The sequence below is a fragment of the Oncorhynchus kisutch genome, unplaced genomic scaffold, assembly GCF_002021735.2.
Source record: "Oncorhynchus kisutch isolate 150728-3 unplaced genomic scaffold, Okis_V2 Okis03b-Okis08b_hom, whole genome shotgun sequence".
In the NCBI taxonomy this organism is placed as follows: Eukaryota; Metazoa; Chordata; class Actinopteri; order Salmoniformes; family Salmonidae; genus Oncorhynchus; species Oncorhynchus kisutch.
In genome coordinates this window covers 2,649,329-2,676,768 of record NW_022261980.1, presented here as the reverse complement: position 1 = coordinate 2,676,768, position 27,440 = coordinate 2,649,329, and the positions used below count along the sequence as shown (strand labels likewise).

Here is a 27,440-nt window from a genome sequence, read left to right as displayed (position 1 = left end):
TCTCAGACATCCTACCTCTGGAAGGAGTAGGCTACTGCAGACCTGGGTTCAAATGCTATTTGAAATAGTAATACTTTTAGTGAAAGCCAGGTGGGTGAGGTTTGCACTTTTGGGACTTTCAATTGGTTCCATCGCACCAGGCAAGCTCAATAAAGAACAGCTAGAGTATTTGGAATTATTTCAAATATTATTTGAACCCAGGTCTCACTATAACAAGTGCTACAGAAAAACCTACACTAGCTAACTGCAACAGTGTAGGACTAAAAGTGTGAACATCAACCAGCAGTGAAATGCTCTTTTACCAGAGAAGTGCACGCTCCTCATCCTCACATACCATTTTTTGAGTTTCACTTCAGAGCACTAACATTATCTGAAACAAATACAGGGAAATAAACCTTGAACTTGGTGTTTCTTTTTCCTAAAAGTAGGCTGGTTTCACACTAACACTGCGAATGACGAGTGATGTCACACAAATTAGCGAGGACAAAAAGCAGCATGCCACTCTGTCATCAGGTGGCTAAATATAATGGTGCTAATGTGTCCTACAAGGCACAGGCACGACGCCACAGCACTGGCTAATAACAGATAAGACAGATGGACAGACAGACAGACAGACAGACAGACAGACAGACAGACAGACAGACAGACAGACAGACAGACAGACAGACAGACAGACAGACAGACAGACAGACAGACAGACAGACAGACAGACAGACAGACAGACAGACAGACAGACAGACAGACAGACAGACAGACAGACAGACAGACAGACAGACAGACAGACACTAACCAGAGACATATGGCAGAACTGGCCTCCAAATCAATGTCTTGATTTGTTGAATCAGGTGTGTTAATGCATGGCTGGAACAAAGGCATGCACAATCGTAGCTCTTCATGGCCAGAGTTACTGAACTGATCCTCAGAGTTCACAAAACTATGTGCCATCGATAACACCTGACAATATCCCAGTTGAATTTGTCAGGCTCTGGACATCAGAGACTGTGTGCATCCCGAATGGCAACTTATTCCCTATATAGGACGCACTGCTTTTAACCAGACCCTATTGGGCCCTGGTCAAATGTAGAGCACTAAATAGGGAATAGGGTGACATTTGGAAGGCAACCACTGATTCACACCAGCTTGTGTCCTTTTCTTGGGTGCAGAAGTTGGTGGCTGTGAGTCAGTATTCAGGGCTGAACTGTGACACTGTGGCTGTAGTATTTATGCAGTACAGGGCTGAACTGTGACACTGTGGCTGTAGTATTTATGCAGTACAGGGCTGAACTGTGACACTGTGGCTGTAGTATTTATGCAGTACAGGGCTGAACTGTGACACTGTGGCTGTGGTATTTATGCAGTACAGGGCTGAACTGTGACACTGTGGCTGTAGTATTTATGCAGTACAGGGCTGAACTGTGACACTGTGACTGTAGTATTTATGCAGTACAGGGCTGAACTGTGACACTGTGGCTGTGGTATTTATGCAGTACAGGGCTGAACTGTGACACTGTGGCTGTAGTATTTATGCAGTACAGGGCTGAACTGTGACACTGTGGCTGTAGTATTTATGCAGTACAGGGCTGAACTGTGACACAATGGCTGTAGTATATATGCAGTACAGGGCTGAACTGTGACACTGTGGCTGTAGTATTTATGCAGTACAGGGCTGAACTGTGACACTGTGGCTGTAGTATTTATGCAGTACAGGGCTGAACTGTGACACTGTGGCTGTAGTATTAATGCAGTACAGGGCTGAACTGTGACACTGTGGCTGTAGTATTTATGCAGTACAGGGCTGAACTGTGACACTGTGGCTGTAGTATATATGCAGTACAGGGCTAAACTGTGACACTGTGGCTGTAGTATATATGCAGTACAGGGCTGAACTGTGACACTGTGGCTGTAGTCTTTATGCAGTACAGGGCTAAACTGTGACACTGTGGCTGTAGTATATATGCAGTACAGGGCTGAACTGTGACACTGTGGCTGTAGTATATATGCAGTACAGGGCTGAACTGTGACACTGTGGCTGTAGTCTTTATGCAGTACAGGGCTAAACTGTGACACTGTGGCTGTAGTATATATGCAGTACAGGGCTGAACTGTGACACTGTGGCTGTAGTATTTATGCAGTACAGGGCTGAACTGTGACACTGTGGCTGTAGTATTTATGCAGTACAGGGCTGAACTGTGTCACTGTGGCTGTAGTATTTATGCAGTACAGGGCTGAACTGTGACACTGGCTGTAGTCTTTATGCAGTACAGGGCTGAACTGTGACACTGTGGCTGTAGTATATATGCAGTACAGGGCTGAACTGTGATTTTACAAGGTTTCCGCTCAGGAAACACTCTGTGTTCTACAAGCCTGGGGGTTGTCAGCTGAAACGACTACGGTCATTCATTACAGGAACAATAACAACCACTGACTGGTTCAGTTCTTGAAAGCGAATGTGTGTGTACATGTGTTTGTGTGTTTTTGTGTGTGTACATGTGTTTGTGTGTGTACGAGTGTTCGTGTGCATGCAAGCCTTGACCGAGTCATCTGAATGAGTTTATCTACCACACTGCAGAAGAAATCTGTGGGAGAAAGGCTTTTCTTTCAAGAACAGCTCAAAAGCTAAGTCAAAATTGTCAAAGTGGAGTCTTGGCCTAAAGGTCAACAGACAGCTGTGTGCTTATCATTCAGTTGCCAGTTTCCTGAAAGCCTTGTAGCTAATATGGTTCTCAATTTATTTTGACGACCCAGACTACCCACATCTCCTGTAGAACAACAAAGTGCTTCATTTCACACATATACATTGCCCACCAAACAAGGTTTTCAGGAAACTCACCCAGATTGGTTGATGACGAAACACCGTAGGCCTATCACGGCTGTAGTGCAAACTTAGTCACAGTTTCCTTGTTAAGTGAAACCAACCGAAACATTGTGCAATCAGCCCACTCAGCAATCAACTGCAAAAAATCTATTTGTCTCACAGTTCACGCTCAGGCTTGGGTAGTGTGTTATCCCCTAGGCAAAATTAATACTGTGTCATAGCTGTGTCAGCTGGGGGTCGATGGGTGTAGGGAGAAGTTACCCCTAGACGCTGAGCTTGGGTCAGTTTTGCATTTCCCCCACTAATGGTTAATGTGAGGATTGGGGGGGGGGAAGCTGATCCTAGATCAGTAGCTAGGGGAAACTTCACCCTCGAGCACTGGGGGTTGATGACAGCGTAACATCAGCGAAGACGGAGACAGAGGAAGCATGGCCATAGACACACCAGCTGCTGCTAAGCTCCCAGAATAGCAGAAGCTACTGTACAGTAGGGCCAACCACAGCAGCAGCATAGAACAGGGTGAATAGGCCCCCAAAGCAACATCCAAGCCCTTTGGCACAAAAACTATCCACTCTCTACCGATGATTCAATTTGAGGAGGAAGATTCCCGTCATCAAACGAATGGACTTCACATCAACCCTGACATTTTGAATACTGTTCCAATTTCCACACATATTAGTCACAATACACTGGCAGTGTGTATTTGTCATCACTAACCATTATGACAACACCGTCAATGACAGTGCCGTAGTCTGTATTCACACAGTACCACCCACCAACCTTATGCAACCAATGGGCCAGTATTCACACAGTACCACCCACTAAACTTATGAAACCAATGGGCCAGCAAATCAACACAACAATGTACAGTAGCAGGGGGGCGGGGGGTAGACAGGACACAGAAGTGACTCTGTGTGCTTAGTGGAGACACCATAGTTCGAACCAAATGGCACCCTATTCCCTATATAGTGCACTGTGTAGATATTTGGGACACAAAACACACAGCGCTGCAGTCAGCAAAACTGCTAGATCAACAGTGCTGTCGAAGACACGGCGTGTATCACTGTTGCAGTAGGAGTGAAATCTAAGGGACTGCAATGAACCAATAAGCTACCACAGACCCACTTTCTCAAAGGAAGTTCTGCCCATTGAGTTTTCTAGTGCAGACTTTGCTGCATGGCACTGACTGTGTCTGTGTCAGTAGGGTTAGCTAGCCTACTTTTCAAACATGCTTTCAGTTAGGCCCTCTACAGTATTGGTGGTGGACAGGGTACAGAATGTTACCTTGCCATAGAGTATCTTACATACTGCTGTTCACAAATGCTCTCCATCCAACCTCACTGAGCTCGAGCTGTTTTGCAAGGAGGAATGGGAAAAAATGTCAGTCTCTCGATGTGCAAAACTGATAGAGACATACCCCAAGCGACTTACAGCTGTAATCGCAGCAAAAGGTGGCGCTACAAAGTATTAACTTAAGGGGGCTGAATAATCTTGCACGCCCAATTTTTCAGTTTTTGATTTGTTAAAAAAGTTTGAAATATCCAATAAATGTTCTTCCACTTCATGATTGTGTCCCACTTGTTGTTGATTCTTCACAAAAAAATACAGTTTTATATCTTTATGTTTGAAGCCTGAAATGTGGCAAAAGGTCGCAAAGTTCAAGGGGGATGAATACTTTCGCAAGGCACTGTAACTGTGATCCATTATTAGTTTAGAAGCTCGTTCCCGCACTACAAAGTTTCTCCCTGCAGTCGGTCACTGAGTCTGAGGTGCTAAAGGAGCTCCCTAAACTTGACCCCAAAAAAACATCTGGGTCAGATGGTTTAGATCCTTTCTTCTTTAAGGTTGCAGCCCCTATCTTCGCCAAGCCTATCTCTGACCTTTTAATCTGTCTCTCCTCTCGGGGGAGGTTCCCATTGCTTGGAGGGCAGCCACGGTGCACCCTTTATTTAAAGGAGGAGATCAAGCTGATCCTAACTGTTATAGGCCAATTTCTATTTTAACGTGTTTATAAAAAGCGTTGGAAAAACTGTCAATAATCAACTGACTGGCTTTCTTGATGTCTATAGTATTCTCTCTGGTATGCAATCTGGTTTCTGCTCAGATTATGAATGTGTCACTGCAACCTTAAAGGTGTTAAATGATTCTAAGTGTCACGCCCTGTATTCGTTGTTTTCTTTATATATTTTGGTTAGGTCAGGGTGTGACGAGGGTGGTATGTGTGTTTTTGTATCAGCTAGGGTTTTTTGTAATGTCTAGGGGTTTTGTAGATTTATGGGGTTGTTTACCCTCTAGGTGTTTATGTAGGTCTATGGTTCCCTAGATTGGTTCTCAATTAGAGGCAGGTGTTTATCGTTGTCTCTGATTGGGAACCATATTTATTAGGCAGCCATCTTCTTTGGGTATTTCGTGGGTTATTGTCTATGTTATGTTGCACGTTAGCAGTCACGGTCGTCTTGTCGTTTTGTTTAAGTGTTCTTCCTGCAATAAAGAAGAATGTATTCTAACCACGCTGTGCTTTTGTCTACTCCATACAACGATCGTGACACTAAGTAATGTTGTGCTGCTATTTTTATTGACTTGGCCAAAGCTTTGATATGGTAGATCATTCCATTCTTGTGGGCCAGCTAAGGGGTATTGGTGTCTCTGAGGGGTCTTTGGCCTGGTTTACTAACTACCTCTCTCAAAGAGCGCAGTGTATAAAGTCAGAACATCTGCTGTCTCAGCCACTGCCTGTCACCAAGGGAGTACACCAAGGCTCGATCCTAAGTCCCACAGTCTTCTCAATTTACATCAACAAAATAGCTCAGGTATAGCTCAAGCTCTCTAATCCATTTATATGTAGATGATAGTCTTTTACTCAGCTGGCCCCTCCCTGGATTTTGTGTTAAACATTCTACAACAAAGCTTTCTTAGTATCCAACAAGCTTTCTCTGCCCTTAACCTTGTTCTGAACACTTCCAAAACAAAGGTCATGTGGTTTCGTAAGAAGAATGCCCCTCTCCCCACAGGTGTGATTACTACCTCTGATGGTTTAGAGCTTGAGGTAATCACCAAGTACTTGGGAGTATGGCTAGACGGCACATTGTCTTTCTGTCAGCACATTTCAAAGCTGCAGGCTAAAGTTAAATCTATACTTGGTTTCCTCTATCGTAATCACTCCTCTTTCTCCCCAGATGCCAAACTAACCCTGATTCAGATGACCATCCTACCCATGCTAGACTACGGAGATCGGCAGGTAAGGGTGCTCTCGAGCGGCTAGATGTTCTTTACCATTCGGCAATCAGATTTGACATCAATGCTCCTTATAGGACACATCACTGCACTCTATACTCCTCTGTAAACTGATAATCTCTGTATACCTGTTGCAAGACCCACTGGTTGATGCTTATTTATTTAAAAAACTTAGGCCTCACTCCCCCTTATCTGAGATAACTACTGCAGGCCTCATCCTCCACATACAACACCCGTTCTGCCAGTCACATTCTGTTAAAGGTCCCCAAAGCACACATATCACTGGGTCGCTCCTCTTTTCAGTTCGCTGCAGCGAGCGACTGGAACGAGCTGCAAAAAACACTCAAACTGGACAGTTTTATCTCCACCCCTTCATTCAAAGACTCCATCATGGACACTTACTGACAGCTGTGGCTGCTTCACGTGATGTATTATTGTCTCTACCTTCTTGCCTTTGGGCTGTTGTCTGTGCCCAATGTTTGTACCATGTTTTGTGCTGCTACCATGCTGTGCTGCTGCCTGTTGTGCTGCTACTATGTTGTTGTCATGTGATGTTGCTGCCATGCTGTGTTGTCAGGTGTTGCTGCCATGCTATGTTGTCTTAGGTCTCTTTATGAGTGTTGTGGTGTCTCTCTTGTCGTGATGTGTGTTTTGTCCTATAATTATATTTTTATTCCCAGCCCCCGTCCCCGCAGGAGGCCTTTTGCCTTTTGGTAGGCCGTCATTGTAAATAATAATTTGTTCTTAACTGACTTGCCTAGTTAAATAAAGGTTAAATAAAAAATAAATACAAATAAATAAATAGTGATAGTCAAATCAGAGTAGGATAGCCATCGACACACCTGACAAAGCATCACAGGTGCAGAGGAATGAAACACTCCACAAAATTGGACATTCGGTCCAACGCAAATCTACAGGTCTCAGACAAGGATACATATCATGTAAGCATGGTTCCAAACCATTTCCATTATACCAGCACACCACCTACCCACCTACTTACCTAATACAGTCATATCACTCCAGGGGGGAGCCCACATGGCTTTCCCCCATTAGCTGGTCTGTCCCCTGGGCTGGCTGCCTCAAATCTGTCCCTTTTCTTTCCCTTCAACACTGTGCCTCTACTACAACCAGTCTGCCACTGAACGCTCAACACCCCATCTAGGCCACCGGGTAAAATTAGCCATCTCTGACGGAGGATATTAGCCCAATACGGTTGCCAAACATTTCTAGGACAACGGAGGGGGTGAATCGCAGAGAGATGTGAATGAAATGTACTGTGGAGAAATATAACACAGCTAGGCCACAGAGCAATGTGTCAAATATGGAATTGCAACCACTTCAATGACTAGAGTTTCTACCTGCATGAATATTGGCATCCCACTGGGTACACACTGGTTGATTCAATGTTGTTCCCACGTTATTTCAACAAAATTACGTTAAACCAACATGGAATAGATGTTGAATTGATGTCCATTCCCAATTGGATGGACCTTTTGAAACAACATAGAATCAAACTAAATTAAGATATCTTAGCATAGCCAATGTGCAGTGTTGGGGGCCATTGGCCTGCTGCTATAAGAGAGAAAGAGAGAAAAAAAATGCTGAGAAGAGAGAGAGAGAAAAAAAATTTGGGATAAAGAGATTAGCTGGGTGGGGGGGGGGAAGAGAGAGAGAGAGAGAAAGAGAGAGAGAGAGAGAGAGAGAGAGAGAGAGAGAGAGAGAGAGAGAGAGAGAAAATGTTGAGATAAAGAGAGCAGCTGTGGGGTGACAATGATTGTCTCCAGCTGGCTACAGCTGCTCCTAATTCACCATTGAGTCACCGCACCAGATTACAGGGCAAAACCATGGCAGCTCTTAATCCAGATTGACGTAACCTGATGTACATTGGAGGTGTAATTATCCCCCAGCAATTAACTAAAATTACCACTGGGGGCAAGAGCCTTGGACTTCCAAATCTAATCAAGGAAGAGTGACTTCGGAGACTTCGGGAGTGAAGTTAGTTAGATGCTGTTGGGCTCTACGTTGAACATTTGGGAACATTCTGAACTGCGTGAAGTGAAACTGATGACGAAGTTCTTAAAAGGTTTTGGACGGTGCAACCACTTCTATTTTTTTCTATTCCATTCTACTCAAAAGTAAATTCAGTTAGACACAGTTGGCTCTTCTTTGAGCATTCGGGAAAGTTCTGGGCACGTATTAATGCAGCGTCTCAAGAAAGAGTGCTGGTCTAGGAACTGATGTGCCTTTTAAATCATAATGAATAAGATTTATATGGACAGGGGGGACCTGATCCTAGATCAGCACTCTTATTCTGAGAAGAATCATGAATATGGACCCAATATTGCTCGTGAAGGGAAACTGAGGAGAAACGTTTGTCAAATGTGTTACTCTGCGAGTGTTACTCTGCGAGTGTTACCCTGCGAGTGTTACCCTGCGAGTGTTACTCTGCGAGTGTTACCCTGCGAGTGTTACCCTGCGAGTGTTACTCTGCGAGTGTTACCCTGCGAGTGTTACCCTGCGAGTGTTAACCTGCGAGTGTTACTCTGCGAGTGTTACTCTGCGAGTGTTACCCTGCGAGTGTTACCCTGCGAGTGTTACTCTGCGAGTGTTACCCTGCGAGTGTTACTCTGCGAGTGTTACCCTGCGAGTGTTACCCTGCGAGTGTTACTCTGCGAGTGTTACCCTGCGAGTGTTACTCTGCGAGTGTTACCCTGCGAGTGTTACTCTGCAGTTTCCTGTTCTTTGAAAAGAATGCTGTGGCAACAATATAAAGAGGATTCAGAAAGTCCAGGGGGGAGTTTTCACATGGACCCTTTTCCTTCCACAGGGATATAACAGGACAAATCCCTGGGCTGTGATAACACACAGCCAACACACCTTTACATTGATTTGTGTAAACAAACAACTAACCGACAATGAATCAACAACAGTTAAACAAGTGTGCAGGAAACCATACTGAAACTGCTCCCTGCTATCACGACAACAGTTAAACAAGTGGGCAGGAAACCATACTGAAACTGCTCCCTGCTATCACGACAACAGTTAAACAAGTGGGCAGGAAACCATACTGAAACTGCTCCCTGCTATCACGACAACAGTTAAACAAGTGGGCAGGAAACCATACTGAAACTGCTCCCTGCTATCACGACAACAGTTAAACAAGTGGGCAGGAAACCATACTGAAACTGCTCCCTGCTATCACGACAACAGTTAAACAAGTGGGCAGGAAACCATACTGAAACTGCTCCCTGCTATCTAGACAACAGTTAAACAAGTGGGCAGGAAACCATACTGAAACTGCTCCCTGCTATCACGACAACAGTTAAACAAGTGGGCAAGAAACCATACTGAAACTGCTCCCTGCTATCACGACAACAGTTAAACAAGTGTGCAGGAAACCATACTGAAACTGCTCCCTGCTATCACGACAACAGTTAAACAAGTGGGCAGGAAACCATACTGAAACTGCTCTCTGCTATCACGACAACAGTTAAACAAGTGGGCAGGAAACCATACTGAAACTGCTCCCTGCTATCACGACAACAGTTAAACAAGTGGGCAGGAAACCATACTGAAACTGCTCCCTGCTATCACGACAACAATTAAACAAGTGTGCAGGAAACCATACTGAAACTGCTCCCTGCTATCACGACAACAGTTAATTAAACAAGTGGGCAGGAAACCATACTGAAACTACTCCCTGCTATCACGACAACAGTTAAACAAGTGGGCAGGAAACCATACTGAAACTGCTCCCTGCTATCACGACAACAGTTAAACAAGTGGGCAGGAAACCATACTGAAACTGCTCCCTGCTATCACGACAACAGTTAAACAAGTGGGCAGGAAACCATACTGAAACTGCTCCCTGCTATCACGACAACAGTTAAACAAGTGGGCAGGAAACCATACTGAAACTGCTCCCTGCTATCACGATAACAGTTAAACAAGTGGGCAGGAAACCATACTGAAACTGCTCCCTGCTATCTAGACAACAGTTAAACAAGTGGGCAGGAAACCATACTGAAACTGCTCCCTGCTATCACGACAACAGTTAAACAAGTGGGCAGGAAACCATACTGAAACTGCTCCCTGCTATCACGACAACAGTTAAACAAGTGGGCAGGAAACCATACTGAAACTGCTCCCTGCTATCACGACAACAGTTAAACAAGTGGGCAGGAAACCATACTGAAACTGCTCCCTGCTATCACGACAACAGTTAAACAAGTGGGCAGGAAACCATACTGAAACTGCTCCCTGCTATCACGACAACAGTTAAACAAGTGGGCAGGAAACCATACTGAAACTGCTCCCTGCTATCACGACAACAGTTAAACAAGTGGGCAGGAAACCATACTGAAACTGCTCCCTGCTATCACGACAACAATTAAACAAGTGTGCAGGAAACCATACTGAAACTTCTCCCTGCTATCACGACAACAGTTAATTAAACAAGTGGGCAGGAAACCATACTGAAACTACTCCCTGCTATCACGACAACAGTTAAACAAGTGGGCAGGAAACCATACTGAAACTACTCCCTGCTATCACGACAACAGTTAAACAAGTGGGCAGGAAACCATACTGAAACTGCTCCCTGCTATCACGACAACAGTTAAACAAGTGGGCAGGAAACCATACTGAAACTGCTCCCTGCTATCACGACAACAGTTAAACAAGTGGGCAGGAAACCATACTGAAACTGCTCCCTGCTATCACGACAACAGTTAAACAAGTGGGCAGGAAACCATACTGAAACTGCTCCCTGCTATCACGACAACAGTTAAACAAGTGGGCAGGAAACCATACTGAAACTGCTCCCTGCTATCACGACAACAGTTAAACAAGTGGGCAGGAAACCATACTGAAACTGCTCCCTGCTATCATGACAACAGTTGAGAAACTAAAGAGAGATATTTAGGTCGGGATTCAAACAATCACACATTAACAACCTGTGCTATGCTGTTCCCTTTATAAAGGCCATTTCTCCCTGAGTCAGCAATCGTGGATTTGACAGCGAATGTGATCTCCTCAAACATCAGGGAAATGCCCTTTAATTGGTATCGCTGTGCGCAGGCCTTTAATCTGCGTTGGATCAAATTCCGTCCGGAGCTTATTGTAGGTAACAATCTTCAATAGCATGAGGAATACAGGCCTAAATAAGCCTTGCTAAAGTTTCTAACATGTTGTTCTTGGATTAGTTAGATACAGTAGGGCATCTAGTACTAAGTCTACATCCATACTAATGTAAGAGTTGATACCTAACATGTTGTTATTGGATTAGTTAGATACAGTAGGGCATCTAGTACTAAGTCTACATCCATACTAATGTAAGAGTTGATACCTAACATGTTGTTCTTGGATTAGTTAGATACAGTAGGGCATCTAGTACTAGGTCTACATCCATACTAATGTAAGAGTTGATATCTAACATGTTGTTATTGGATTAGTTAGATACAGTAGGGCATCTAGTACTAAGTCTACATCCATACTAATGTAAGAGTTGATACCCACCAGTACAGTGCAGTAACAGTATAGGCCTACAGCACTGTTTTCAAAACAATCAGTTCTGAGAGTTCACCCTGTCATTTCCCATTGATGCTGCTACTGATACTAACTGAGACAACTGAACACTGATAAGCTACTACATTTCCTTTGAAAAAAACAGCTGCTTTCAGTATTTCCCCGGCTTTCCTGAATCTCCCCCAGGAGAGGTTCTAGTGGGAATTCAGCAGGACTTTGGAAGGGGAGAGATGGAACAGCAACAACTGGCCAGAACACTATGATATACAGCTGCTATTGAAAGTCTACACACCCCTTATACAGTCTTCACATTTTGCTGCTTTAAAACGAGAAGGGATACATTTCAGGGAGTTTTACTCTACACATCTCCACACCCTCCTCCACATTGTCATGGTGAAAGACAAATTATAGAAAATTTTCCAAATTAATCAAATAAACTAAGATGTCTTCACGCCTAGTGGTTAGAGTGTTGGACAAGGAACCGAAAGGTTGCAAGTTCAAATCCCCGAGCTGACAAGGTACAAATCTGTCATTCTGCCCCTGAACAGGCAGTTAACCCACCGTTCCTAGGCCGTCATTGTAAATAAGAATTTGTTCTTAACTGACTTACCTAGTTAAATAAAGGTTAAATAAAAAAAATACTTGGTGGAAGCAATTACAGCCTGTCATCATTTTAAATAAGATTCTATCAACTTTGCACAACTCTTAGGGCAACAGTCAAAATTACACAAGCTCAGTACATTTTTGGGGAAACCATTGCTGGACTACAATATTCAAGCCTTATCTCTGAATATGTGGAGTAAGTTGTGTACATCTGTAGGAAATAAATCAAATGTAATACATGTTTTATGTCATTTTAAGGCAGGAAAATGTGAAGATTGTGTAAGGGGTGTATAGACTTCCATTTGCCACTGTATCACTAAGGCCAGGACATGGTGAACATCATAGATCACCATAGCCACACTCCACACCAGCGAAAGGTCAGAACCCATTATAAACAAAACATCTCAGGCATGAATATTTTAAGGGCCTGTCAAGAGGAATGATGGTGCTTATTTAACAGAGAGAATTATTTTGGGGAGAGAGAGAGAGAGAGAGAGAGAGTGAGAGAATGTTCTTTTGAGAGAAAGAGCTAATATTATTGTTGGAGGGAGAGAGAGAGAGCTACCGTTCTGTAGGGGAGGGAGGGAGGGAGGGAGGGAGGGAGGGAGGGAGGGAGGGAGGGAGGGAGGGAGGGCTAACGTTCTTGTATGAGGGAGAGAGAGAGAAATAAGGTATAAATACAAATATTGAAAAATGAATACTACAGCAGCTGGCTGTAACCAACTTGATAGTGCTTTGAAAGTGAGTAGACTAGGACCAGGGTGAAGTCTGATGGGTTTAAACTACGAGTGAATCAGATTCAGGGTTACAAAATGTAGGTACTCAGGAAGGAAAACGCAGGATATATGGAAAAATCTTACAATTCTATCTTAAAAAATAGAATTGGTGTCGTACCACAAGGTCATGAAAAGGTCAACCACTGTCCTGGGAACAACTGTTAGGTGGACCACTATGCCATAAGACGCACACACGCACGCACAAACACACACCTACAACTACACACACACACACACACACACCTACTGATGACCTGGTTGAAAATCTAAAGTCCCTCTTGACCGATGATGAGCACCAACATCAAGCTTATCAATAATCATGAATTACATTGCAGACCCAGTAGGTCTGTGGCGGCAGGGTTGCCTAGTGGTTAGAGCGGTTAGAGCATTGGACTAGGAACCGAAAGGTTGCAAGTTCGAATCCCCGAGCTGACAAGGTACAAATCTGTCGTTCTGCCCCTGAACAGGCAGTTAACCCACTGTTCCTAGGCCGTCATTGAAAATAAGAATTTGTTCTTAACTGACTTGCCTAGTAAAATAAAGGTAAACATTTCTTTTTTAAAGGTCTGAGTACATTATGTAGCTGACACACGGACACACATTCAGCAGATCAGATGTTTATCTAGTCACACACACAGGGTCTCAGATGTAGTTACAGTACAACACTTTAGTTCTGAGCTCCAACAGTGCAGGTGTGAATTCAAAATAGAATTAGAATCATAATATATATTATATACAGCCTTCAGAAAGTATTCAGACCCCTTGACGTTTTCCACATTTTGTTACGTTACAGCCTTATTCTGAAATTGATTACACACAATACCCCATAATGAACGAGCAAAAACAAGTTTAGATATGTTTGCTAATTTATACAAAATTATTAAAAACTGAAATATCACATTTACATAAGTATTCAGACCCTTTACTCAGTACTTTGTTGAAGCACCTTAGGCAGCGATTACATCAGAGACTTCTTGGTTATGACGCTACAAGCTTTGCACAACTGTATTTTCTCCCATTCTTCTCAGCAGATCCTCTCAAGCTCTGTCATGTTGGAGGGGGTGCGTAGCTGCACAGCTATTTTCAGGTTTCTCCAGAGATGTTCGATCAAGTTCATGTGCCTTTGTCACGCCCTGACCTTAGAGATCCTTTTTATGTCTCTATTTTGGTTTGGTCAGGGAGTGAGTTGGGGTGGGTATTCTATGTTTTGTGTTCTATGTTTTCTATTTCTGTGTTTGGCCGGGTGTGGTTCTCAATCAGAGGAAGCTGTCTATTGTTGTCTCTGATTGAGAACCATACTTAGGTAGCCTTTTCCCACCTGGGTTTTGTGGGTAGTTGTTTTCTGTTTTGTGTCTTTCTGCACCAGACAGAACTTATTCGGTTTTGTTCGTTCTCTTCATGTTTTTTGTTTGTTAATCAGTGTTCAGTTCCAATAATAAAGATGAACACGTACCACACTGCACCTTGATCCTTCACTCCTTCCAACAGCCGTTACAGCCTTCTGTCTTGCCACTCTACCATAAAGGCCTGATTGGTAGAGTGCTGCAGAGATGCAAACATTTCTAAAAACCTGTTTTTGTTTTGTCATTTTGGGATATTGTGTTTAGATTGCTAAGGACATGTGTTTTATTTAATATATTTCAGAATAAGGCTGTAACGTAACAAAATTAGGAAAACGTCAAGGGGTCTGAATATTTTCCGAAGGCACTGTATATAGTGCATTCGGAAAGTATTCAGACCCCTTCCCTTTTTCCCAGTTCTTCCATGGCCTGCATACACACCAGACATGTCACCCACTGAGCAGGTTTGTGATGCTCTGGATCGACGTGTTTAGAAATACTAAAATCAAATTGATTCTGCAGGTTGAAAATCCAGGAACAAGGTGTGGAGACCAAACATGATTATTTGTATTATTATTATTTTATTAAGCTACAGCCTTGATTAGCAAATGTTCTTAGGCAGATATTTAATGAATGCCTAAATCCAATCCACTGGTGTGCAGGAAGTGTGTGTGTGCTGTGCACTTTGCTGGCTCCTCTGTACAAGGCCTCACAACACAACAAGATAAAGTGACGGAACAACTGGTCAGGGTCCACTGGAGATGGCTGGTCAAAGCTCAATGGACATCCTGCTTCTGCCTGTCTGTCTGTCTCTCTTTCAATCTGTCCTGGCTGCCTGTCTGTCTCTCTTTCAATCTGTCCTGCTTCTGCCTGTCTGTCTGTCTCTCTTTCAATCTGTCCTGCCTGCCTGTCTGTCTCTCTTTCAATCTGTCCTGCTTCTGCCTGTCTGTCTGTCTCTCTTTCAATCTGTCCTGCCTGCCTGTCTGTCTCTCTTTCAATCTGTCCTGCCTGCCTGTCTGTCTCTCTTTCAATCTGTCCTGCTTCTGCCTGTCTGTCTGTCTCTCTTTCAATATGTCCTGCCTGCCTGTCTGTCTCTCTTTCAATCTGTCCTGCCTGCCTGTCTGTCTCTCTTTCAATCTGTCCTGCTTCTGCCTGTCTGTCTGTCTCTCTTTCAATCTGTCCTGCCTGCCTGTCTGTCTGTCTCTCTTTCAATCTGTCCTGCTTCTGCCTGTCTGTCTGTCTCTCTTTCAATCTGTCCTGCCTGCCTGTCTGTCTGTCTCTCTTTCAATCTGTCCTGCTTCTGCCTGTCTGTCTGTCTCTCTTTCAATCTGTCCTGCCTGCCTGTCTGTCTCTCTTTCAATCTGTCCTGCCTGCCTGTCTGTCTCTCTTTCAATCTGTCCTGCTTCTGCCTGTCTGTCTCTCTTTCAATCTGTCCTGCCTGCCTGTCTGTCTGTCTCTCTTTCAATCTGTCCTGCCTGCCTGTCTGTCTCTGAGGATGACCGTGAAGAGGGAGCACAGCATAATAAGTGATAGTGGAGACTGGAGAGAGAGAGAGTGGTAGGAGCTTTGTTAGGACATTCAGAGACATCTCCTGGGACAGCTAGATTACACAAGCACTCCTACATGTCAGTGGGGAAATGAATTCCATTCCTTAGGCCTTAATGAGATTTCTGACAGAAGACAGGATAGCCCTGTCACTGTGCTGGGCTTGGCATTGAACAGAAGCTTTTACGGTCTGTGTGTCGGAACTCAGAATACAACAACAACAAATGTTTTTTTTTGTGTGTGTTCATATTTCTTCAGTGAATCTTTATTGTCCCATAAGGGAATTTGGTGTGCAGGCAGGATGACACACAATGACACTATTGTGTGTAGAATGTTGGGCTAGATTATGTTGTCAAAAACAGTGGAAATGGAACATTGTTTGATAGAGACACTCAATGGAAGAAGGAAGCAGTCTGGTTTCCAAAAGACCCTTACACACACACACACACACACAAGCCAATTTCAGCTACACAACACAGGATATGAAACATTGTGACCTTAGACTTCAGAATGTCACCTGTCACACCACAGTGGATTACATGACTTGCTAAATTCAGCTCATGGCTCCTTATAACAGTTTTATAACAGCCACACGTAGTGATGATCTTGGGTCAGTTTATCATTTTCCCCACTAATGGTTAAGGTTAGGATTGGGGAGGGTAAACTGATCCTAGATCTGTACCTAGAGGAAACTTAACCCCAGAGCCCTATTTACACAAAAAGAATGGCTGCTGGATTTCCCAATGGAACTCACAATAGACAACTGATAAACTGCCAAAATGTTAATGAGCTGAAAACCTGCCACACAGTTTGGCTGAGTCCTCTTTAACATGAATGATTCATATGTTTTTTTACGGGGGTGTTAGCCGCATTCAATACCGTCATTACACAATAGCTTCCTTTAGCTACTGTAATGGATTTCATGTTCCCCAGCTAACGTGCTGAAACACACCATTAAAAAAACACATTTAAACCCAGTGATAACATCGCACTCACACACACACACACCTTGTATACACCACACACAACTGCACTCACACACACACCAAGATGAAGCAGCATGCACCTTGACCTCCATTGATAAACACACACGCAGACAGGCTAAACACGGTCCCCTGATAACACACAGTATTTCTGACTGACAGGGACTACTGTATGTACAGAGTGGAACAGGTATTGTCTTTTACCTTGAAAGAGAACCGTCTGGCATTGATGGTTTAATACTACATATGTACTTTGAACTTCTACTCATGCAGACCATTGTGTCTAACTAGAGGAGGAAGGCCTTCTACTTATGACTCTGGTTCCTCTCGAGGTTTCTTCCTACCTGGGTAAACTGACCTGGCCAAGAGGCCTTGGCATCCACCACTGGAGGGGACACGCTACTGTGTTACATACTGTATATAATGGTTGGTGTGTGATGTTGGGTGGAAGGTAGCCTAGCGGTTAAGAGGGTTGGCCCAGTAACTGAAAGGTTGCTGATTCAAATCCCGAACTGACTAGGTGAAAAATCTGTTGATGTGCCCTTGAGCAATGTACTTAACTCTAATTGTTTGGGATAAGAATAAATGTATTTATTTTTAAATGACATGTCCCTAAGTATTGACTACCTTGTTTTACAGCCTGTTAGAGCCTGACTCAGGTCAGTAAGTTTACTCCACTCAGATACATAAAAAATGTACAAGATAAAGGAGGGGGCGACAGATACCCATAAACCTTCTCTCAGACAATGGCTTCATCTTTCACTCTGAAGGAGTGTAACCAGGGTAATGAGAGGACTTCACACCGTAAACAGAGTCGTGGAAGGTTAAGAGACCACCACCGCACATAACAGAACCAATTATCACGGGGAAGATATAGGGAGGGGAGGGGAGAGAAGGCTACAGTATTGTGTTTGCTGTCAGTCACAGGTTGCATCCCAAAAGGCACCCTACTCCCTATATAGTACACTGATATTGACCCCTATATAGGGAATATGGTGCCACTTGGGACACAGCCACACTGTTGTCACAGTGTCAGAATGGATCACACTTTGATGTGATCAAGTAGAGGTGGCTTCATAAACACTACTGGGTGTGACTGTGAACACACACACACACACACACACGCCTGTTTGTTCATCTAAGGCCAATATTCCATTCCGCTTCCCTTTAGGTGAATAACAGTGGAAAATCACGCCGATTGAACCGAATAACAGGAATGAGTTTAATATCTTTGGTGGTACATTACCAGACAGGAACCAGATAAAAACATGATCTGCTGAGGCAGTAAAACCAGACAGACGGACGGACAGACAGACAATACAGTTACAATGTTCAGATTATTGGAAACATGTTGACATTTACCACTAAATGAATCATTTTTAATAACTTTTACCCAGCTGCAGAATCAGATAATAATGCATATATTCAACCTCATGGTCCCAAGCAACAACTGAATGACAATGTTCTACCGTGATGAACACAATCCATTCTCAGAGCATGGTAATGTGAATCCACACACACGTACACACACACACACGGTCTATCATGAGTCATTGTCTCCTGAACCCTCCTGTCTCAGCCTCCAGTATTTATTCTGCTGTAGTTTATGTGTCGGGAGGCTAGGGTCAGTTTGTTATATCTGGAGTACTTCTCCTGTCCTATTCTGTGTCCTGTGTGAATTTAAGTGTGCTCTCTCTAATTCTCTCTTTCTCTCTTTCTTTCTCTCTCTTGGAGGACCTGAGCCCTAGGACCATGCCTCAGGACTACCTGACATGATGACTCCTTGCTGTCCCCAGTCCACCTGGTCGTGCTGCTGCTCCCGTTTCAACTGTTCTGCCTTATTATTATTGGACCATGCTGGTCATTTATAAACATTTGAACATCTTGGCCATGTTCTGTTATAATCTCCACCCGGCACAGCCAGAAGAGGACTGGCCACCCCTCATAGCCTGGTTCCTCTCTAGGTTTCTTCCTAGGTTTTGGCCTTTCTAGGGAGTTTTTCCTAGCCACCGTGCTTCTACACCTGCATTGCTTGCTGTTTGGGGTTTTAGGCTGGGTTTCTGTACAGCACTTTGAGATATCAGCTGATGTACGAAGGGCTATATAAATACATTTGATTTGATTGTTCTGATATGTCACATTCCAGCGCCATGCTGTCTTTTCGTGCTGAGTAATTGTGGTGGAAGATTGGCAACAATGTACGTATTAGAAAAGGGAACTGAATTCTTAATGAGAATGTATAATAGACTGATTATACAACCAGTGTGACATGTTTGTACTTGCTTGGACCAAAACTACCCTAGTTGGTCTACTATATGGGAATAAATAGGTTGTGTGCCTAGAGACTGAGCCATTTTCTTTGTGATGTGTGCTGTCTATTCAGTGTGCACGTTATCTAGGTTGTCTGGTAACAAGTTAACTATCTCCACAGGTGAAAATATATATTTTAGCCTACACAGCATGGCATCAGAATGTGACTTCGAACACAACCAGGGGTTTCCTGAAAACAAGTGGGAAAAGATTCTGACAGACAGACAGGCAGACATACAGTTGAAGCCGGAAGTTTACATACACCTTAGCCAAATACATTTAAACTCAGTTTTTCACAATTCCTGACATTTAATCTGAGTAAAATTCCCTGTCTTAGGTCAGTTAGGATCACCGCTTTATTTTAAGAATGTGAAATGTCAGAATAATAGTAGAGAATTATTTATTTCAGCTTTTATTTCTTTCATCACATTTCCAGTGGGTCAGAAGTTTACATACACTCAATTAGTATTTGGTAGCATTGCCTTTAAATAGTTTAACTTGGGTCAAACATTTCGGGTAGCCTTCCACAAGCTTCCCACAATAAGTTGGGTGAATTTTATCCCATTCCTCCTGACAGAGCTGGTGTAACTGAGTCAGGTTTGTAGGCCTCCTTGCTCCCACACTCTTTTTCAGTTCTGCCCACAAATGTTCTATAGGATTGAGGTCAGGGCTTTGTGATGGCCAATACCTTGTTGTCCTTAAGCCATTTTGCCACAACTTTGAAAGTATGCTTGGGGTCATTGTCCATTTGGATGACCCAAGCTTTAACTTCCTGACTGATATCTTGAGATGTTGCTTCAATATATCCACATAACTTTCCTTCCTCAAGATGCCATGTGCTATTGTTTGTACAGATGAACGTGGTACCTTCAGGCATTTGGAAATTGCTCCCAAGGATTGCTCCCAAGGATGAATTGCTCCCAAGGATGAACCAGACTTGTGAAGGTCTACAATGTTTTTTTCTGAGGTCTTGGCTGATTTCTTTTGATTTTCTCATGATGTCAAGCAAAGATGCACTGAGTTTGAAGGTAGGCCTTGAAATACATCCCCAGGTACACCTCCAATTGTCTCAAATTATGTCAGTTAGCCTATCAGAAGCTTCTAAAGCCATGACATCATTTTGTGGTATTTTCCAAGCTGTTTAAAGGCACAGTCAACTTAGTGTATGTAAACTTCTGACCCACTGGAATTGTGATACAGTGAATTGTAAGTGAAATAATCTGTCTGTAAACAATTGTTGAAAAAATTACTTGTGTCATGCACAAAGTAGATGTCCTAAACGACTTGCTAAAACTATAGTTTGTTAACAACAAATTTATGGAGTGGTTGAAAAACGAGTTTTAATGACTCCAACCTAAGTGTATGTAAACTTCCGACTTCAACTGTACTTTACAGGCAGGCAGACACACTTTACAGGCAGGCAGACAGGCTTTACAGGCAGACAGATGGACAGACAGACCAATTGTATAATATAAATAGGGAAGGGAGCAACACTTCTGAAACAAGATAGCAAGATATCTTCATCAACTCACAACTGAGGCTACATGCACATTGGGTGCTACCATGAAAGATCATTGCCTAAAACTAGGCTAAAGGACAGCAAAGCAGGTGGCTGGCAAGCTAGCTGGGAGCCCGTTGAGAACATGACCAAAAGGAGGTGGACAGCTTGTGGTACTGCTATGTCTCCATTGTATGTTGGAGTCTTTGTTAAGCCTGCGAGCAAATGCATATCAGTCAGGAACCCTATTCAGAGAAAAACACCATCTGGCAAATGAATGATAAAATCGCGCTGGCAAGCAAAACAATCCCAAATTTGGAAAAAGGACCTGCTGCACTTTCTACTAGTTGCAGGTCGCCTACATGTTTTTCTCTCTCTAGGCTCAAGTAGGTCGCTCGCTCCCGACCATACATGCACATTCCTGACAGCACTGGAGGCACGGGGACAGAAAATACACAACACAACAATGATGTCGACTCGCTACTTGTAAGCTTGATTATGAAAGAGTGGATTGGAACTAATAGACCATGACGTCAAGCCAGAAATATTGCTTTATTATATTGTCGTTGTTTGTCTAACAGATAGATCAATGTCATGTTTAGATAGGTTCATTAAAATCATAACATTATGATGAAACATTACCACTTATTGTGATATAACGGGGCGTCTCCTGCTCACCTGACTGGCTTTGTGAAATTGCTTCTTCAGCCCTGCCACCGACATTCTCAATTGTGTACCGATTCACTTTTCAGAGAGATCTGGCAGAATACGATCTAGATGGGGCAATCACAACAATATAACGGGGTCTATTCCGTGGCGCTCCCCTCGTTGCTTCCCGTCCGCTGGCGTTTCTCCGCTACAATGTTGCCGCTGCTTGCGTTGGAGGAGCGGGTTTCTGTATCGCAGAGATGTCGTGCGTTCTCAATCCTGATTGGTGGAAAGCGCTAAGTTTATGTAAATTTGATCGAGCGGTGGAAGCCCACGCTTAAAAACAGCATACGACGGAAAGAGAAAGCGAGAGTACCCTATTTGTGAGTCGTGATGTCGTTGATTTTCATAAGTATTGATTGATGATTTCTTACGTACTTTCTGCCAAGGAAGTCCATGCTATTGGTAGGGCTACAGAAGGGAAAGGCCTATATCACCAACTCAAACTGCAGGTGCAACAAAAACATTGTCTTTTGGCCATACTTATGTTTGTTATTTATGTTGTTTTATTCGGGCCCCGTTACAATGTCTAGGCCTAATTATGAAATATGTTCTGAAAGACTTTGCTGCCCCCTGCTGTAATGGAACAGAATGTGCAGCAAGTTACGGTCACTGGTCAGCTGGTTTGTTGTGTCCATTGGTTACAGTATGGGGAACCTTTGCGTGAGTAGTGTTCTATAGCTACATCAGGCCAGACCCGAGAATTTAGATAAATACATGGTTCTGCTTCAGGGTATAAAGCCTTTCATTATACATGTTCTACATTCATTCTAACTATGCTACATTGGCAACACTTTACTCAGGAACCTTCTACAAGGCCTATATCTGTACAGAATAATGACATAGCAGATTGTAGCCAGTTAGGTTATGAGTTACCCAGCAGTGCTTCCTGGAAGCCCTCAGAGTATTTACACTCATTAAAACATGCATTGTCTTCTATTAGCTCTCCTAGCGGCATACCCTGGGCTGTATTCATTAGGGTGTACCATAGCAAAACATTTTGCAACAGTAAACGAAAACAAGTGTTTGTTATTGGACAAGTTTAGGTAGTCCCTCCCTGTTTTAGTCTGTTTTCTTCTGTTTGGTGCCTAATGTCTACATGCTGTTTGCTGATTCACATGGGTCCTGACACATACATCCAAGGACTACCAAGAGTATGTTCACCAAACCAGAGCATGCAGAAAGTACAAATAATGTATTTGAATGGGGTGGATCTACACTGTACTTAATATTAACTTTCAGAAAAAACTCAAGCCAGAATGTGTGGCTAGCAACATAACTTCCAGTACAACAACCCTAATGATTGTACTACACTTTACTATACTACTACACTACTACAATACACTACTATACTGCCTATACTTTACTACTATACTATACTATATTGTCTATATTATACTACTATACTATACTATACAGTCTATACTATACTAAATTATACTGTCTATACTATACTTACCTATACTACTATACTATACTGTATATACTGTACTATACTGTCCATACCAGAGGTACTCAACTCTGACCCTACGAGGTCTAGGGCCTTCTGGTTCTGTTCTACCTGATAATTAATTGCGCCCACCTGGTGTCCCAGGTCTAAATCAGTCCCTGATTAGAGGGGAATCACCCACCTGGTGTCCCAGGTCTAAAACAGTCCCTGATTAGAGGGGAATCACCCACCTGGTGTCCCAGGTCTAAAACAGTCCCTGATTAGAGGGGAATCACCCACCTGGTGTCCCAGGTCTAAATCAGTCCCTGATTAGAGGGGAATCACCCACCTGGTGTCCCAGGTCTAAATCAGTCCCTGATTAGAGGGGAATCACCCACCTGGTGTCCCAGGTCTAAATCAGTCCCTGATTAGAGGGGAATCACCCACCTGGTGTCCCAGGTCTAAATCAGTCCCTGATTAGAGGGGAATCACCCACCTGGTGTCCCAGGTCTAAATCAGTCCCTGATTAGAGGGGAACAACGAAATAAAACTGCAGTGGGACTGGCTTCCAGGTGCAGAGTTGAGTTTGAGGGGTCTATACTAAACTATACTAAATTAAACTATAGTACTATTATATACAGTCTATGCTATACTTGACTATACTACTAAACTATACAGTCTATATTATACTAAATTAAACTATACTACTATACAGTCTATACTATACTTTACTATATGACTATACTATACAGTCTATACTGTACTTTACTATACTACTATACTATACAGTCTATACTATACTATACAGTCTATACTATACTATACTATACTGTCTATACTATAGTTTATTATACTACTATACTATAATATACTATACTGGGGGAAAATCTCAATGTATGTGTTATGCCCAGATTTATTCTATAGCCTCTCATAATTACTTAACCTTTTACTGCAGTGGGCTAAATCAGGGTCACAGAGAGTGTTTATTGGTAGTCTTAAAAAATCCAAATCTACTTTGAAACAAAAGTATACACCTCACACACATGGTTATGGGATCAAAAAAAAGAAGACACCTGTACCATGTCAGATATAGATTTGAAATGTATTAAATTTGGAGTTTGCATCCCAATATTACACTTTAAATACATCACAGAAGACTGAAATATAACAAAACCGTTTGACATAGAAACACCAGATTTTCTGTGTTTTCTTGGAAATAATAATGGTTAATGATGACATTATGAGAAATATTGATACCATTCCACCCATGAGACCACTAGGTCATTTGAATGCAGGAAAGTGCTACAGCTAGAATCCGCAGTTGAAACAATAACTTAGCGCTGTCCCACCTCTGTTTTGGTAAAAAGCTGAGGCATGGGCCTGGAGAAATGTAACCATTCTCAATTTCATAGACTGAGCTGTGTATACAAGGACTGACCATCCAGTATATCAAAATTATATTTGAACCATGTTTTGAGGCTGTACAGTGTTTGTTTACATTTATATTGTTTACAAACATTGGAATAAAACATATAACTTATATTTTGGGTCCTGATGTGGCACAACAGATGAACTAAGCTCATGAGGCATTTATAAATTATATTCTTCAAGAATCAATGGATTTATATAATTAATTTACAAGTCAAAAAATGTATGTAGCAACTAAGGAATCAAGCTTTAACTATACTTATGAGATATCAATATAAAATATGTGATGAGGAAATCACTTTTACAAGTGTTTGATGTTGTTTCCTCCAACATTGGTCCTCTAGGGCAACAGTTGTCTCAAGAAAAACAAAACTGATACTTGGTATAATTCAATTGTTATTGATTGATTTGCTTCTGTTGAGTTATAAATTATAAACTGTTATAAACTGTGTTCATTGTACACAATTATGTACCACAAGGAGGCGCCATAGCCTTAGAACAAGATCTCAAACCTCACAGACACAGCTCCTATTCACCACAAGGGGGACAGACTAAGAGCGGTTTTTACACTCCCATTCATTGCATATGAAGTGAACATACACATTAAGTTGTTCATCATGTTTTGGATTAGGAATTGGATTAGAAATTGGTCTGCAGGTATACCCAGAAGAGTAGAGGTGGTCGATAGATGAGGCTGAGAAAAGGATTTTCGCACACACGATGACTTCTCTGTCTCTCTAAAGCCGAGCTCACCTGATGTTTAAGGTGACAGTATACCTGCAAACGTAGAGGTAATGCTGGTTGCGAACTACAGTACCAGTCAGAAGTTTGGAGACACCTACTCAATCAAGGTTTTTATTTTTTACTATTTTCTACATTGTAGAATAATAGTGGACATCAAAACTATGAAATAACACATGGAATCATGTAATAACCAAAAAAGTGTTAAACAAATCCAAATATATTTGATATTTGAGATTCTTCAAAGTAGCCACCCTTTGCCTTGATGACAGCTTTACACGCTCTTGGCATTCTCTCAACCGGCTTCATGAGATAGTTACCTGGAATGCATTTCAATTAACAGGTGCATTTGAGCCAATCAGTTGTTTTGTGACAAGGTAGGGGTGGTATACAGAAGATAGCACTATTTGGTAAAAGACCAAGTCCATATTATGGGAAGAACAGCTCAAATAAGCAAAGAGAAATGACAATCCATCATTACTTTAAGACATGAAGGTCAGTCAATCTGGAAAATGGCAAGATCCGGAAAATGTTACGTTTCTTCAAGTGCAGTCACAAAAACCATCAAGCTACATGATGAAACTGGCTCTCATGAGGACCCCACATGAAAGGAAGACCCAGAGTTACCTCTGCTGCAGAGGATAAGTTCATTAGAGTTACCAGCCTCAGATTGCAGCCCAAATAAATGCTTCACATAGTTCAAGTAACAGACACATCTCAACATTGACTGTTCAGAGGAGACTGTGTGAATCAGGCCTTCGTGGTCAAACTGCTGCAAAGAAACCACTACTAAAGGACACCAATAAGAAGAAGAGACTTGCTTTGGCCAAGAAACATGAGCAATGGACATTAGACCGGTGGAAATCTGTCCTTTGTTCTGATGAGTCAAAATGTGAGATTTTTGGTTCCAACCGCCATGTCTTGTGAGACGTAGAGTAGGTGAACGGATGATCTCCGCATGTGTGGTTCCCACTGTGAAGCATGGAGGTGTGATGGTGTGGGGGTGTTTTGCTGGTGGCACTGTCAGTGATTTATTTAGAATTCAAGGCACACATATCCAGCATGGCTACCACAGCATTCTGCAGCGATCGCCATCCCATCTGGTTGGCAATGACCCAACACACCTCCAGGCTGTGTAAGGGCTATTTGACCAAGACGGAGACTGATGTAGTGCTGCATCAGATGACCTGGCCTCCACAATGTGAATGTTTGGGATGAGTTGGACTGCAGAGTGAAGGAAAAGCAGCCAACAAGTATTCAGCGTGTGGGAACTCCTTCAAGAATGTTGGAAAAGCATTCCAGGTGAAGCTGGTTTAGAGAATGCCAAGATTGTGCAAAGCTGTCATCAAGGCAAAGGGTGCCTACTTTGAAGAATCTCAAATATATTTTGATTTATTTAACACTTTGTTGGATACTACATGATTCCATGTGTTATTTCATAGTTGATGTCTTCACTATTATTCTACAATGCAGAAAATAGTCCAAATAAAGGAAAACCCTTGAATGAGAAGGTGTGTCCAAACCTTTGACTGGTACTGTATTTATGACCATGATACTGCTAGAATTATGGTATGGGAGCTACATTAACTGTTAGCTTTATAATATATTCTCATCACATTTTATTATTTGTCAAACGGAGTCTAATAAACCATTCAGAATAAGCTTACTTTTTAGTGTGTGGCTTTAGTCTTTTTAAAAACGGTTCTTGTGATTTTTTGGGGGTTTGTATTTAATTTATGATGCTATATGATAAAGATACTGTATGACAGATAACACTCTATGTAGATGGTATACCCTATTTATTCAAATATAAGTGCTTGTTGATGTGTTATATATGCTGTATTGTAGGCTATAAAAATCATTACTGGTTGAATTCTTTTGGAATGAGTGTGTTCATTACTCCATCTTACAAATTCACCATGTGACTCCAAATCATTCAGCTATCAAGTTTTTTAAGATGTCTGGCTCTGGGGTGAAGTTTCCCCTAGGTACAGATCTAGGATCAGCTTCCCCTTCCCCAGCCCTTACCCTAACCATAAGTGGGGAAAATGTAAGGGGCAACTTCACCCTACACCAGATGTCAGCAGGTCTTCCAGCAGAAAGGGCTGATCTCATACATACTGTGAACTTCAGTGATTAAATAACTAATCAGTTTATGGTGTAGATTTATGCTGTACAAAAGCAATGAGAAAATCCACACTATGTTCCTTCTATCTGTCTCCCAGTCCCACCTCATTTCTGTTTATCCCTTTCAATAAAACTCAATGCAAAGTAACAATGCAAGAACCAAGTGGATAAGCAGTTCATGCTGTCAGTGTGTACTGGTATGTGCCTGGTGGGCCTGTATCCTGAGGGTGGCAGTAGAATCCTAGAGGGATGATTCCACCCTTGTCACAGAGACGCTCTGGCGCCTGGTTCCCATCTCCCTCCTACAGATGTTTCATCTCAAGTGCTACCTCTGCTGCTGATAACAACACTGTAGAACCCTAAAGAGCACCGGCCAA

General features: G+C 42.6%; 1 protein-coding gene across 2 annotated transcripts in view; it reads right to left on the bottom strand.

The window, feature by feature from the left end:
- LOC109881711 (endophilin-A3) overlaps positions 1–21,553 on the bottom strand; it is a 59,369-nt gene extending 37,816 nt beyond the window's left edge. The window contains exon 1 of one of the 2 annotated variants that reach the window (XM_031812492.1): positions 21,309–21,553. In XM_031812492.1, the coding sequence (XP_031668352.1) occupies positions 21,309–21,353 (45 nt within the window). In that variant the 5' untranslated portion in view covers positions 21,354–21,553. The remainder of the gene's footprint in view (positions 1–21,308) is intronic. The other variant, XM_031812493.1, reaches the window with a different exon arrangement.
- Positions 21,554–27,440: the final 5,887 nt, after the last annotated feature.